At 39.6% G+C, this 13284-nt stretch overlaps 1 protein-coding gene and 1 long non-coding RNA gene across 8 annotated transcripts in view; one reads left to right on the top strand and one right to left on the bottom strand.

Annotated features, from left to right (window-relative positions):
- Nucleotides 1-10692, bottom strand: part of LOC113476798 — a 17446-nt gene extending 6754 nt beyond the window's left edge. Inside the window, exons 1-3 of the long non-coding RNA XR_003397785.1 lie at nt 10363-10692; nt 4785-4889; nt 415-2967 (exon numbers count right to left, since the gene is read on the bottom strand). This is a non-coding gene — a long non-coding RNA (uncharacterized LOC113476798). The remainder of the gene's footprint in view (nt 1-414; nt 2968-4784; nt 4890-10362) is intronic.
- The window catches only part of COLQ (collagen like tail subunit of asymmetric acetylcholinesterase), a 41949-nt gene continuing 38522 nt past the window's right edge, over nt 9858-13284 (top strand). For 5 of the 7 annotated variants that reach the window (XM_026842737.1, XM_026842742.1, XM_026842739.1 and 2 more), the window contains exon 1: nt 9858-10432. In XM_026842737.1, the coding sequence (XP_026698538.1) occupies nt 10034-10432 (399 nt within the window). In that variant the 5' untranslated portion in view covers nt 9858-10033. The remainder of the gene's footprint in view (nt 10433-13284) is intronic. The other 2 variants (XM_026842740.1, XM_026842744.1) reach the window with 1 other exon arrangement.

The following is a 13284-nucleotide window of genomic DNA, read 5'->3' on the forward strand; positions in this document are numbered from 1 at the left end:
AAAATTAATAAAAAGTGATTTTCATACTGTTTCTTCTTTAATGAGAGTGTTTGAATTATGCCAGTATTTTGTGTCAGCTGTTGGAAATCAGCTTACACTGGATTTTTAGAAAATTGTGTAAACACAATAACATGCACAGTTCACTTTAAGTCAAGACACCTGGAAAATGGAAAGCAAAGAATACAAAACTGGGGAGGCGATAACATAATTAGTAACATCAGTTTGGATTTCATTGAGCTTTTAAAAAAACTTGAAAGGATTAACAATGCATTTCTTTCAGCTTTAACATAGACTACTACCATGACATAATAGAAACTCTTACATTGTAATAATTAGTTTTTTTGAGATGAGAGAGTGCACAATTTCCATATAAAATCAAGGAGAGCAAAATCTGTACATTTTTATATGGCTTACCTAATTGATACTATGTGTTACACCATGGGATTGCATCGGAGTGAAAGAAAACAGGTTCAGAGAGGAGACAAAAACAAGCTACCTCTGAAGTGTCCTAATTTTATTAAAAGGAACCAAAAATTACAGATGTCATAAGTCTGGGGAATGCTTACCCATGTGGCTTTAGCCAACTGGAAATTTTTCTTCAAGGCCAGAGCACAGAATTAAAGGTATTGAACAGACTGAAGACACCAAATTCAAGAGGAAGGAAATGCATGGGCCCCCTCAGCTGAGAGAAGATGCTGTGGAAGAGGTACTGAGTGTAATTTTCTGAGACATACCAGAAGTTAGTGGTTAAATAAGACACAGTTCTGAGTCTTGTGGCTTTCAGGTAAATAAAGAATATTTTAAATTTTGCTATACCTGCTATGGTTGACCTCCATCGGTCATTAGTGTAGTAGTTGCTGTGAAAACTTTTCTTACAGGGGCCTGCTCAGTTCATGTGCTTGGGGAACCCAGAAGTTCAGGCCAGCAGCACTTGTCCTCTCCAAAGAGAGGACACTGGCATGCGTGAAAGGGGTTGGAACCTGGGAGGAACAAGTGGTACAGGAAAAGCATCACAGATGTCCAAAACTCAGCAGGTAATTTAACTATGGGACCACAGGTGAAACAGTGAAATGGCCAGGTATAAGGGATGAGAAGGAAGGTTTGTTACTGTTTCAGCACCACACAAGATAGCATAAGGTGTTGAGCAGGTGTTCCTGCAGCTTCTTGGTGCACTCAGCTTGCTAATGGGTTTAGTTTGCAGTAATTACTTTAACAATTATGTTTCACCTTTAGTCTGCAGTAAATTCCGTAAACTGTCTGCCATGTGAACATTTGGGTGTATGTCATGCATGCTTGCCTTCAGTTGTGGCCGTGTAGCATATACCCATTTTCATGAAGAACCAGATGAATACTGGGTCAGGCAAGATTTGGTTTTTAAGCATGCATGCAAAATCCCAAATACACTTAAAACAAGCACCCATGCATCATCAGGCCTGCCACTCTACCCAAGAAATTAGCACACAGTGACTGTAAGCTACAGTGAAAGTCCTGTTAGGAAATGTAAGGGACTTCTGCCCTGACTACGTCATTCTTTTATATGTTGGAATCAAAATCCCAATTGCAGCTCTTTTATGCTATTTAAAGAGCTTGATGACTGTGCTTAGTAGAGAAAGGTGCTTGGCACTCACCTACTCAGTGATATTTTGAGGTCAGACCAGGTATCAGAGGTGATTGCCTTTGACATACAGGCAGTGCAACTCCTGTCAACTAACTTACCTTTAACTGAATATTGTAGTTAGTAAGAAACAGCTATTCTGACAGAGACATTTGCTGTTTCTTTTGATGATTTGATTGAAACCAGATGGACAAGGTTTAAAGAGGCCCTCAGTAAAGCAGCCCTTTCAGCTAATTATGGCCCACACTAATATAAATGAGAATTATTTTGGTGTCTGTTCTTTCCAGGAATCTCTAGGCTGCCTGAAATAATGCAGAAATAAGTAAGAGAAATTAATAGAATGACAGTTTTCCTGCTTGAGTTAATACTCTTAAATTTTTGTTTTCATCAGTCTTTTAAAGGGGGTGATATAGAAGATAAGGAAGCATACTACTGAAAAGGTTGCATAAAATAGTTTAATTGGAATTTTTCTACTTTTTTGACAGTTACAAGCAGTCTGGACAATCCAGTTAGCAATTAGTTGTGTAATACCTTGGATCAAATTCTAAAGTGGATGCAGAGGAAGGATGCTTTCAAAGACAAGATTTGAATTGCTGTATTTCAGAGTTGAAGAAATGGATTAACAGCCTGTCTAGGGTTGTGTAAATGACCATGGCCATGTGAATGTCTGCAGTTTAGAACATCTTCCACGTAGCTGATGGGAGATTTCCTCTAGTACTTAGTGTTGGTAATGCTACCACATAAGGAAGATAGTAAAAGACTCATATAAGCCTTTTTACACCTCCAGTCTATACGACAACATAAGCTCCCAGAAAGCAATCGCTTATTTCTGGGCATGAATTTTGTGCGATGACTAGCTGTAGCTGTTGCAGCATGAAACAGCAGAACCTGCAAGCCTATTTGAGAACCAGATTGTTGGGCTGAGAGGGCTTTCTTCTCTCTTTATGGTGGCTACAGCAGATTTGCATACCTCTGCATCACCTTGCAGCTGCAGTGGTGACTGCAGTGTCAACATACCCACAGGCACTCATCCAAGCTAGAGCTGCTCCACAGTGTCCAGAGATAAGTCCCTCTAATGAAATCAGCACATTAAAAGTATTAAAAGTTGGCACTTTTTTGAAGCGTTTGAAGAACTTGTCATCTGTCTCCTTGGCCCTGTTGTTAAGATCATGTACACATATGGCATTTTGTAGACCTTGGGATTGTGAGGTGCTGATACCAATGCTGGTGGACTTGCAGGCACACTTCAAGTTCTAGCCAAAGCAGTGCATCCTTCTTACAGCAAGGAGACACAGCTGCAGGGATTTAGGTATGAAAGCCTCATTAGCCAGGCAACAGACCACCTTCTTGGTCTACAAAAACAGGGATATCATTCAAGTGTTAAAAAAGTAAAAATTATGGAAGGAAAAATTAATATTTCAGCCCTACAAGGAATTTTAAGCTACCACAGATAAGCAGCTAATGCTGGGCCTCATTCTATGTAGTTGAAATTGGCAAGGCCTTTGTTACTGATTTTAGTGTAAGAGCTGATTTTTCTGAGTGTTTTCATCCATGTGTGGCAAGTTGCCACTTGGTAGGGATGTCTAAAATACAGATGATTGATGCTTCAGAAGTAGGACTTTATAAAGGAAATGCTAATGCAACCTTAATTATAGCTCCCTGATTCTGCAGAGGGAGCTAGGAAAATGTATTTGTCTAGTTTGATTATGCTCAGCTGTTACCCTGTATGTGGAAGACAACAACCCTGGCACACCAAAATGACCGAGCAACATGCAGTGCCCAGCCATTTTGTATGCTGATGCAGTAATAGTACAGCCTGGGCTTCAAATTTTGAAGCACTGTAGAAAGACAAAGCTTCTCCACCAACAGCCTGATCCAGCACCCCTTGAAATCAGCATGAAATTTACCATCAGCTTACAAAAACATGGCAGTTTTAAAACATAGATATGGGCTGCCCAACAGCTATGGTGCCAAAAAACTCTCCTTGAACTCTGTTTGCCATAGTGTCATGGTTGGCACTTGTGGCCATCCGTTTGCTTAAAAAATAAAAAAAAAAAAAAGGAAGCAAATTTGACAACATACTGCTACTTCTTCCTACTGTTCTACTATGACCTAGTTCTTTACCCATCCCCAGCTTTATCATGTTGGTTCTTTTGTGAAGCCTTTGGATGAACCTTTGAGTGTCATCATCTGCTACTGTTCCCTAAGTTGGGTTCAGCAGCTCTGCTCCTAGTTTTGTATTCTGCAAGGCACAGGATCCCTAAATACTTAGTGCCCAGAGATATCCATGAGAGGAAAACCAGCCATGGGAAAATGAGGCATCATGCTATTTTAAAGACAAGGTATTTGAAGCTTACGACTTGATTTGGCAAGGCACGTATGTGTATGCTTCACTTCAGGAGAAGCTTCACTTGTATGCCTGAGGTTTTGCTCATGATTAAGTCTGTTCCTGAATGAGTGGTGCTCTGGCCACTTGTCTTCCTCTACCAAAGGCTGCAGTACCTATGTGAGGGGGCATTCTCTCAAGTGTGTACGCACCCATGTTTCGATCCATGTTTCCTTGCATCTTAAAGGTGTAACAGACTGTAGTGCAGTATGAAAATCGGGAACAGGATGCTGCATTGTCAGCATCCATGATGCTCTCTGGAATAAAGAGTCCCAAGACTAGTGTGAGCATTAAGACAATAACAATATTTTTTTTTCCTGCAAGAATGTTAACAGAGAAAAAAGAAGATTGGGCTTTTTGGCAAACCAGATGATAAATCCCTTGAATTAAGAGTCGTGAGAGCCAAGTACTGCCAGATACTCTTACCTCAGTGATACTAGTACAGGTGATGAGCTCCTGCAGCCCTTTACTAATAGAAGTACATAACAGCAGTAGACAATCCAAATGAAAACAAGATGAAAGAATGACCCTGAAGACAATTTCCATCTCCTCTAGATGTAAATATCAAGAGCAGACTAGGTTATAGCTGTAACCTTTCTGTGATTCACCACTGTAGCATGTTAAAGGCTATTTATCTACTTACATGCCAGGAACCATAGATCTCATTTGGCCAGGACAAGGCCATTGTACACATGGGTTTCTATGGGAATCTTCTTTTTCCCATGGAACATTTTTCTGTGGCTGATTTTAGAATTTTGCATGTTTTTCGGGATTTCCAAATACCTGGCAGTCCTCGATGTATCTCTTGATTCTGTGCAGACTTGTGAGCATGTGTGGTGAGTGCACCTCATTCAAGAAGCATCACCCATTCTGCATGATGTTCAGCTTCTGTGCAGTAGATACAGCAGAATGAGAACATTTGGCACACTATGTATGCACAATAAAACCATCTAGTATCTGAACTTCTTGAGGAGCTATCAAACCTTCTGCACATTTGATCACCATTCAGCAAGTCCATGGGTTTCTTGCCTATATAGATTTTTACAGCACATGCATGCATTGTAGGGAAGCACAGGCTTTCTGCATGTCTATCACATTATGAAGATGCATATATTTCAGCTGTGACTGGCAGCCCTGTCATTGTGCAAAATTTTAGACAATCCCAAGACAAAGGCTAAATGATTTGCAGTTTGAAAGGCAAGGTCTAAAAGGCAGATGAAACCAATAGGAAAGGGGAAGAAGAATAATGTTACAAAGGTCAGCAGCTGAATTATTGTTTTAAAATTTTTCTGCTTTGTTGTGCCCTCCAACATTACAAGGCCACAGTGGGGTTCTTCTGATCATGTTGATGGAAGTCACTTGACGTTATCCCATAACTTTTAATCATGTTCATAACTCTTTTACAATGTAGTTTGTTCCATTATCAATAGTAAAAGAAATGTATGCATGGGCATTACTCATAGGAGAAAAAAAGTAAAAGGCTAAGCCTTTGAAATAGGTCTAAAGGTGCAAAGTTAGCATTTCAAGCTGAACTTTCAAAAAATGAAGAACTGAGCTGCTTTGGAAACAAATGACCTCTGAAAGGTATAAAAATAAATCAAGTTCCCTAGCCAGCTTTGCATCTCATCAAATACAGAGTATAGAGAAAAGAGGAGGCCAGAAGGCCACTGCTTGTTGTGCAACATATAACATCCATTAAGTGACTAATTTGCAGAAAGGGTTGCTTTGGGAAGTTGTCTTGACTTGAATGTCCCACCTTTGCCCTTTTCATCCAGTGGATAATCTGAAGATTTACTAGCACTGGCTTGCCTTTAACTGACCAACTGCCCTGTGACCTGATACCCTACTGGGTGACTAGCACAAGCGGAACTGTTAAGTCACAACTTTCTCATGTGATTGAATTTACTTCATCACACAGTTAGTGGGTCTATTCCTATATGGGTTTCTGAATTAGACCCAATACACCAGCAAGGAAATGGTGAAGCCGTTCATTGTTTTTTCTGCATTTACTGTCTTTTTTTATTTCAGCAGCTGTCTTCATACTTGTAGATAATACCATCTTCCAAACTAACATTAGCTATGTTGTCAAAGTATTAAATCTAAATGTTAGGTGTAACTGATTCAGATGTGCAAACTTGAACAGGTATTTTTATTGTGAAAAACAATTGTTGCTAAATAGCTATCTAACAAGGAAAACATAATTATAAAGAATCTTTTCCATCTCCTGCACTAATTGAATGAACAGAATTCTTCTGTACTACTCTGCAGACATGATCTGTTATTGAATTATTGCATTAACACTGGGTTGCTGTTTTACCTTTGCCCCACTCAGCAGAAGAGCATTCAGACTTTGGAACTAGAAAGACTTGATTATCTTTGTCCTTCTGACTAGAGCTGTGTTCATATAGAACCCTGAGATTGATGATATTTTACCTGCATTAATTTTCCCTTGTCCATGAAGGACCTGCCAACCAAAAGTGGACTGGACTGGGAAAAAGTCTTTTTTTCTTGAATAGAAAATAGAGGTTCATAAATTCTGTTTACATGTAGGATCATCAGAAGATTCATCCACCCACTTCTAAGATTTCAAGTCTGAGTTGAAAAGATCAAGCAAGTGCTACGTGAGCAGGTAAACTGTGCAGATTTTGTTGTGTGTTGGTCGGCTTTTGACATTCTTAGTTGCTATGACATTTATTCAAAATAGGATTCTTAAATCTGCAATTGATTCCCTGTGATAAAACTGGGGATCTTTATCTTTGAACAATAAACTGCAGGTGACATTTGGGGTTCTGAGGTTCTCATTGTAGAACAGCTTTTTAAGTCAAATCCTCAAAACCCCTTGCTCTTACTTAGGCCATTGGGGTATCTTATAAGACTTAGAAACTGAAGTGTGAAAACTTTGCTGTGTTTCTTTCTTAAGCTAATGTTATCTGAAATAGAAATACTGTTGAAGCCATTGTATTTCCATTCAATGAATGCTACTCCTGGTATCAGAGTAGCAGTTCTAGATGAGACAAGCAATTATGCAGTATATATTAATTCAGTTTCAAGCAACTGCATCATTTCATATCAACATTTTTTTTTCATTTATTCTCCCCTAAATTGAAAATATTTTTATTCCCAAATATTTATGCGATCTGCTCCAGTGGTTGCACCATGAAGTCATATTAGTGTGGGTTTTCACTACACCAGCAACAGCAGCTGCAGTGAATACAGAAGAAAGAAAATAAAATCCTTTGTTATTGATTGCTATTTGGATGATAGAGACAAGGACCGACATCTAATCTCAGATCATTGGCCTTAACTACCTGGTGCAGAGCTCTTCGAAGGATGCAAAAGCTTTCCATTGACTTCATGAGCCCATGGGAATAGCTGGAGGAATGTACTGCTTCGCTGAGCAAGTTTAGAGATGATAGCTCAGAGGCCTGGAAAGCACACATCCATCAAGTTTCTCACACCATATAGGACTCACTCTGCTATGTGACACTTCCCCTCCTCAGGATTGTCTCTATCACGTGCACCAATGCCATGGAGGTCAGAAATGAGCTGTGTAACCAGGTGTACATCCTTGTCCTCTAGTATGGAGTGCTAGTTAGCATGGAGTGTCAGTCTTGTGCACTGTCACCTGACTAAATCAAAAGCAAAAAGCCCGCAGATATTGTCCATTTTTTTTCTAAGGGACTTCATTCTTCTCCCACTGAAATCATTAGCAATCTTGCCAACAGTTTTAGCTGGTAGGGCCAATACCTCAAAATTAGAGGAAACAAACCTTGATATGGCCTGGCTCGCTGCCTTGTAATGAGAGCTCTCCTTTGTGTTGACCTAATGGTGGCCCCACTAAAATCTAGCAAGTTGATGAACTACCACTACATCATGATGAAGAGATCTGTTCAAATGTAAGTCCAAATATCTTTCAAGTCTTTTGTGAAAGCTGGCATGTTTTCTGCAACACCGTTTGCCTACAGAGCTTTCCTGTTGTGTTGGCCAAGAGACAGTTAAGGTCAAACAGACTTAGACTTTGGAGTGATGGAGATGCTATGTCCAAAGAAAGGAGAATGTTGACAAAACATCCATTTTTAATCAGGGTTCTCCACTGAAAAAAAGTGGATAAAAAATCTCTACCTAAGAATGACTGCAAAGCTAACTATATGTGTCTTTTTTTAACTCTGAAACAGCCTTGGCTTTCTGTATTGCTTCTGGCCACCTCCAATATAGCACTCAGTCTTGCGAGGAAAGGGTATATTCCTTGTTCCTATCTTCTTTAGAGCAGTTCAGAGGGTGGATGTGGTTTACGATAGAATTCCTTGCAATATTCTTCAAGCAAGATGTTGCATTTTTACCTAAACCTGTTTCTGTTCTAGGAAGAACCAAGAACTAAAATTGGTAAGGGGGGTGATGGAGGAGGGGAAAGATATGGGTCTTTGTAGTGTTATTGGATTAATTAATTTCCTTACCAAATAGAACATATTTTGTACTACAAATTTTTACCCAATTTTCTATTGCTAAAAGACTGCAGGAAGATTTCAGGAGGATTTGAAATTACTCAGTTGTTGCTTTGACTAACTATTGAGTTCGTCAAACATTTTCAGAGGTGAATCTTTTGATAAAATCTTGACATTTTTGTGTTTGAGTAATTTTTTTTCCAGCATTCATGCAGGCTTCTAGCATGAGGATATTCCACTGCTTACCTTTGCGATCAGGCAACTGGACATTTATCTTACATAGGGCTTGTCATGATAAACTCCACAGGAGCTATGCCCTTCCCTCTGGGATGCAGCATGCCAAGAGAACTAATGACACTTACTTAATGCATGGTCGTCTTGGTCAAAAGCTACTAAAAGTAGCCAAATACTAAAAAGTAACAGACAGTGGAATAAAGTAGATTAACTTAAAAAATAAATTCAGTTATCCAAAGAGTTGCAGTACTGGAAAGATATTTTAGAAAGCATCTAGAAAGCATTTTAGATTAAACGTCCTTTAAGGATAGAAATATATAAGGCAGATATGATTGTTCCTATCAAGCCATTACATTTAGAAATAATATGTTTGCAACGTCTTGAAAATAACAGCCAAGATTTTTTAACTAGAATTGTGGAAATACATTGCTTTGCCCCTTAGTGGTGTACTCACTAGGAGTTAACACCCAGGGAGATTTGTCATCATCTCTGTCAATGAGTACTTTCCTGAGATTAAAAAAAAATATCAATTCTGTAATTAATCCAAACAATTTTCATGTTTGTTTTGGGAGGAACAATAGACAGCGGGCAAAGAAAATGATCTCCATCTGGAAGAGAGGGAGTAATGACGGTTTTCACAGCAAAGGAGTACCTCTGCTTTTCATGGAAACCACTGTCAGATTCCAAGCAGAAAGGAGGATCCCGTTTCTAGTTATTCAGAGGACAGAAGTTTATTTGCAAAGCCCTGCAAGTTGCAATAACGCACAGAAACACTAAGCTTTTGTACAGGTAACAAGGGCACACGCTGCTTTTCAGAGAGTCAGAGGTTTGTTTTCTTCCCACAGTGCTGTGTAGTGTGTTGACCATCGCCACCCCCAGAGCTGATAGCGTTTCACTCACCCCATCATGGCACACATATTGTTTCTTCCACCTGTTGCACCCTGTCACTAAACCCTTTGCAGTCCTACGATGTCTGGCACTATTAGTGATACTGTCATTTTCACTTAAATCCCAAATAATAATCTGTTGTGTGGTTTGTGAAGCCTTCGTGGCATCCCTCAGCCTGAGATGCACTCTGTAAATTAATGCAATGCCTGTATGCCTCTAACTACCAGTGGTAAGCAGATGTTAGGTCACTGCTCATCTCTCATTAAGGCAATTAGTGACCTGTAGAAGATGATCGATCAGGGATTTTATCCATCTCAACGTTGGTGTCTGGTTGCCTGCACCGAAGGATGCTGTTTATAGTCCAGTTCATAATTTCTCCCTTTCCTGCTCATCATTATTATTATCCAAAGTGCCTTTTTGCTTCTGTTAGCAAAACCAGAATCCCCCGTGTCCCAGTTTTAGCAACTAATGTCCACAATAGGGGCAACTGATCCAGCACAGGAGTTAAATATAACCGTGTCTAGTGTAAGGAGAAGATTTAATGGGAAATGGTTAGCATTCTTTCTTCCTAAAGGCACGGGGAGAAGGGGGGGGAGAGGGAGAGAGAGAGACGTACACACACAGACACACACACACACGCATCCCACAGCCAGGGAAGAGGCAGAGAGCAGGCAAGGCAGAGAGGGAGCGAGGGTAGAGAGAGAGAGATCCCCAAAGCAGCCCTGCGCCTCTGAGCTGGAATCTGCCAGGGTGCAGCCAACATGTTGGTCCTCAGCTCACTTGTCTGGGGATCTTACCTGCAGCTTTTCTTCTGCTTTGCTTTATCTCAGACTGCGTACGTTGACAATATCTTCTCAGTTTCAGCAGGTAAATTGCTTTAAGTCTTGTTACTTTTCCTTGCTTCAAGCTCTCTGCACTCTGATTCTTGCACTCTCTGGTGACTGGGAACACAGGAGAAAAAAATAAATACTTCAAACTGCAGATCTCAATGGAGGGATTTTGCATTGCAGACCTGTTCTGCCACGTTCTGGGACATTTTGTTTCTTGGTTGTTTTTGCTTTTTGCTTTATAATTTCTGGTTTTAAAACCCTCCTTTCCCTGTGAAAAATAATAGACACGATCCTCAGCTGCTCTAAAATGCTTTTTTACCATTGGCTTCTATGGTGCTGTGCTAATTCAAGGATCTGGCCCGATTAGTATATTACTTGCATGTCTGCATGTTTCTTTCTATTTTGGATGAGCTTAGGTAGATTACAGCAAGGGAAAGAAAATGAATCTCAATGTATATCTGCTGCTATAAATAAAGCCCTGACCTCAATGAGCGCTGCCGGAGTCCGACTGGATGTTAGCAGAATAAACATCATCTGGCTCTGGCTATGACACTAACAAATACTTGGATGACTTACATAGCGAACAAGAGCCCACTGCATGGAAAATCCCTGCTAGGCAAAGGCAAAACAAATTAGTTGTCAGCTGAACCAGGGCACTGGAAATCCCACATAATATTTTTCACAGTTTCATCAGTGAAACTTTTCTTTAGCTACGTTCTTATGCAAAGGAAGGGGAAAATGGGCAACAGCTCTGATTCCATTTCTCCTTTGAGGAACTTTCACCAACTTAGGGCAAGTTGCTACCTCCCACCTTCTGTCTGTTATTCTGTATCTGTCAGTAGCGATGCTTCTAACTAACATCCCAGTTTCCTTCAGTGTCAAATGATGGCTCAGTTGAGATTTGTAGGTCAAGGTCAACTATACCTACAGATCCTCCCCATATCTTTCAGATGAAGAGAGTGACCACAGACCGTACATACAATCAACCTTAGACATGAATCTAAAGACACACAGCCTTTCTCTCTCTAATGTCTTTGGTGTGACCACAGAGTCAGATGGTTTACATTCAAGGCATTTAAGAGAGATGGGCAATTAGGAGGGTAGCTTGTATGAGATGATAGACTACTGTACTAAATAACAGTAACAATATGCGTACTGTTCTAACGGCTTTTTAAAAATCTTTTAAAATGTGCAGAGCTATTACACTGTATTTCACTCCCAATGGTTTGAACAGTCCATTCATTTAAAGATATTCTTATTCAAATAATAAGATTCTGAGAGCCACAAGAGTAATGCAGATATCCTTTGGGGAAAAGCCCTATAGAATTTAATAACACAGCCATTAGAGTTCTGTAGTCATTTCAGATAGCTTTTAAGATAACATCTAGAGAAGCCTAATGTTTGAAGAAGTGCATCATTTGGAAAACAATTTAATCCATTTTTTCCAACCTTTAGGAAGTAATAATTTTTTCTACTAAGCCTGTAGGATGATAAAAAGCATTTACATTTGTTATTTCTGTTCAGTTGGGTATGATTTTTTGATTATGTTGAGATTACTTAATGCTGACCTACAGGTATCACCAGGATTTATTTTCTCTGATATATTCCAAATTGCTTTGCAATAACATATAAGTTATTAGACCTCAAAAATTGTTTTGAAGAGCTTTACGTTTATTTGACTCTTGTAGATGCTACCCAGAGAAACGGGAATTTCACGTTTCCATCATCGCATAGCCTGTCCTTTCTCCTATGCCACACACTTATGTATCTAGAGAAGCCATTTAAACTGTCCTCTTATAAAATAACAGTTGAACAATTAAATTTCCTCTTAGAAGAGGAATGACTTATCATTTCTGCTAAAAACATAGTGGAAGAGGCAAATTATGCACGAAAATGCCAGACTCTGCTCTTCGCAGTAGGATATTTTCCATAGTGCAGTTCCAGGGGCTTGCCTGCAAGATAGCTCAGGGTTTCCCTGGCAGCAACTGCAGCCAACCACAGTCCCTTCCTCCTCCATCCCCACAGGCCAACAGCTTCTGGTTTCAGGCTCAGAGAAGGTATGAACTCAATGGGGAAATCTGGTTCCCAATGTGGCAGTTTGGGCAAATTGCCACCCCACACACTGCTCCATGGGAAAGCCCCGCACCATGCTCTTCTGGCCAAGCCACTGGAAATTGCCTTTATACCCAGCAAGCTCTTAGCAAGGCTTCTGTCACTAATGTATTCTAAATGTTTACATGATAATATGGGAAAAAAATAACATCTGGCAGATGATTCAGTCATAAGCCCACAACCACAGGGCTGGATTTAGAGCCATACTTTGGGGACCTGTTGCATACCTGTGGGCCATTATTACTTGCTAATATCAGGGCTATTTGGTATGAAAAATTACATAATAAAAAATTCCTTTAGTGCTTTGATTGCATCTGCATTTTAAGAAACATCTCCTAAGAAAAAAGAAAAAAAATATATATCTCTTTGCTGATAGAAGTTTCACAGTGGGTACAGAAGGTGAATTAATTCAATTAAAATTTTCAGTTATTTTAATGGTTTCTCAAATGTTCTCTGACTGTCAGCTGAGTCAATTATTTATATCTGGCACCAGGATGTATTTTCACATTTAAATAATAGATTTCAGCACTTTACTTGTAAATTCTAAGACTAATCACATTTAACAGTGAGGATGTTCTTAAGCGACAACTTGTCTTTCCTATAGTTGAAAAAATGCATCTGGGTATTTCCCAGGTATGTCTGAAAACTTCTGGGCTAAAAGTACTTTTATTTCTGTCCTCACACATCTTTGCATAGCAACAAGTCACAAATATAAAGGTTTACAGGTCACAAAACAGTAACCAGAAAGCAGAAATAAACAATTGGGGGGGGGGGAAG

This window comes from Athene cunicularia (assembly GCF_003259725.1).
Source record: "Athene cunicularia isolate RWA chromosome 2 unlocalized genomic scaffold, athCun1 chr2_part1, whole genome shotgun sequence".
NCBI lineage: Eukaryota > Metazoa > Chordata > Aves > Strigiformes > Strigidae > Athene > Athene cunicularia.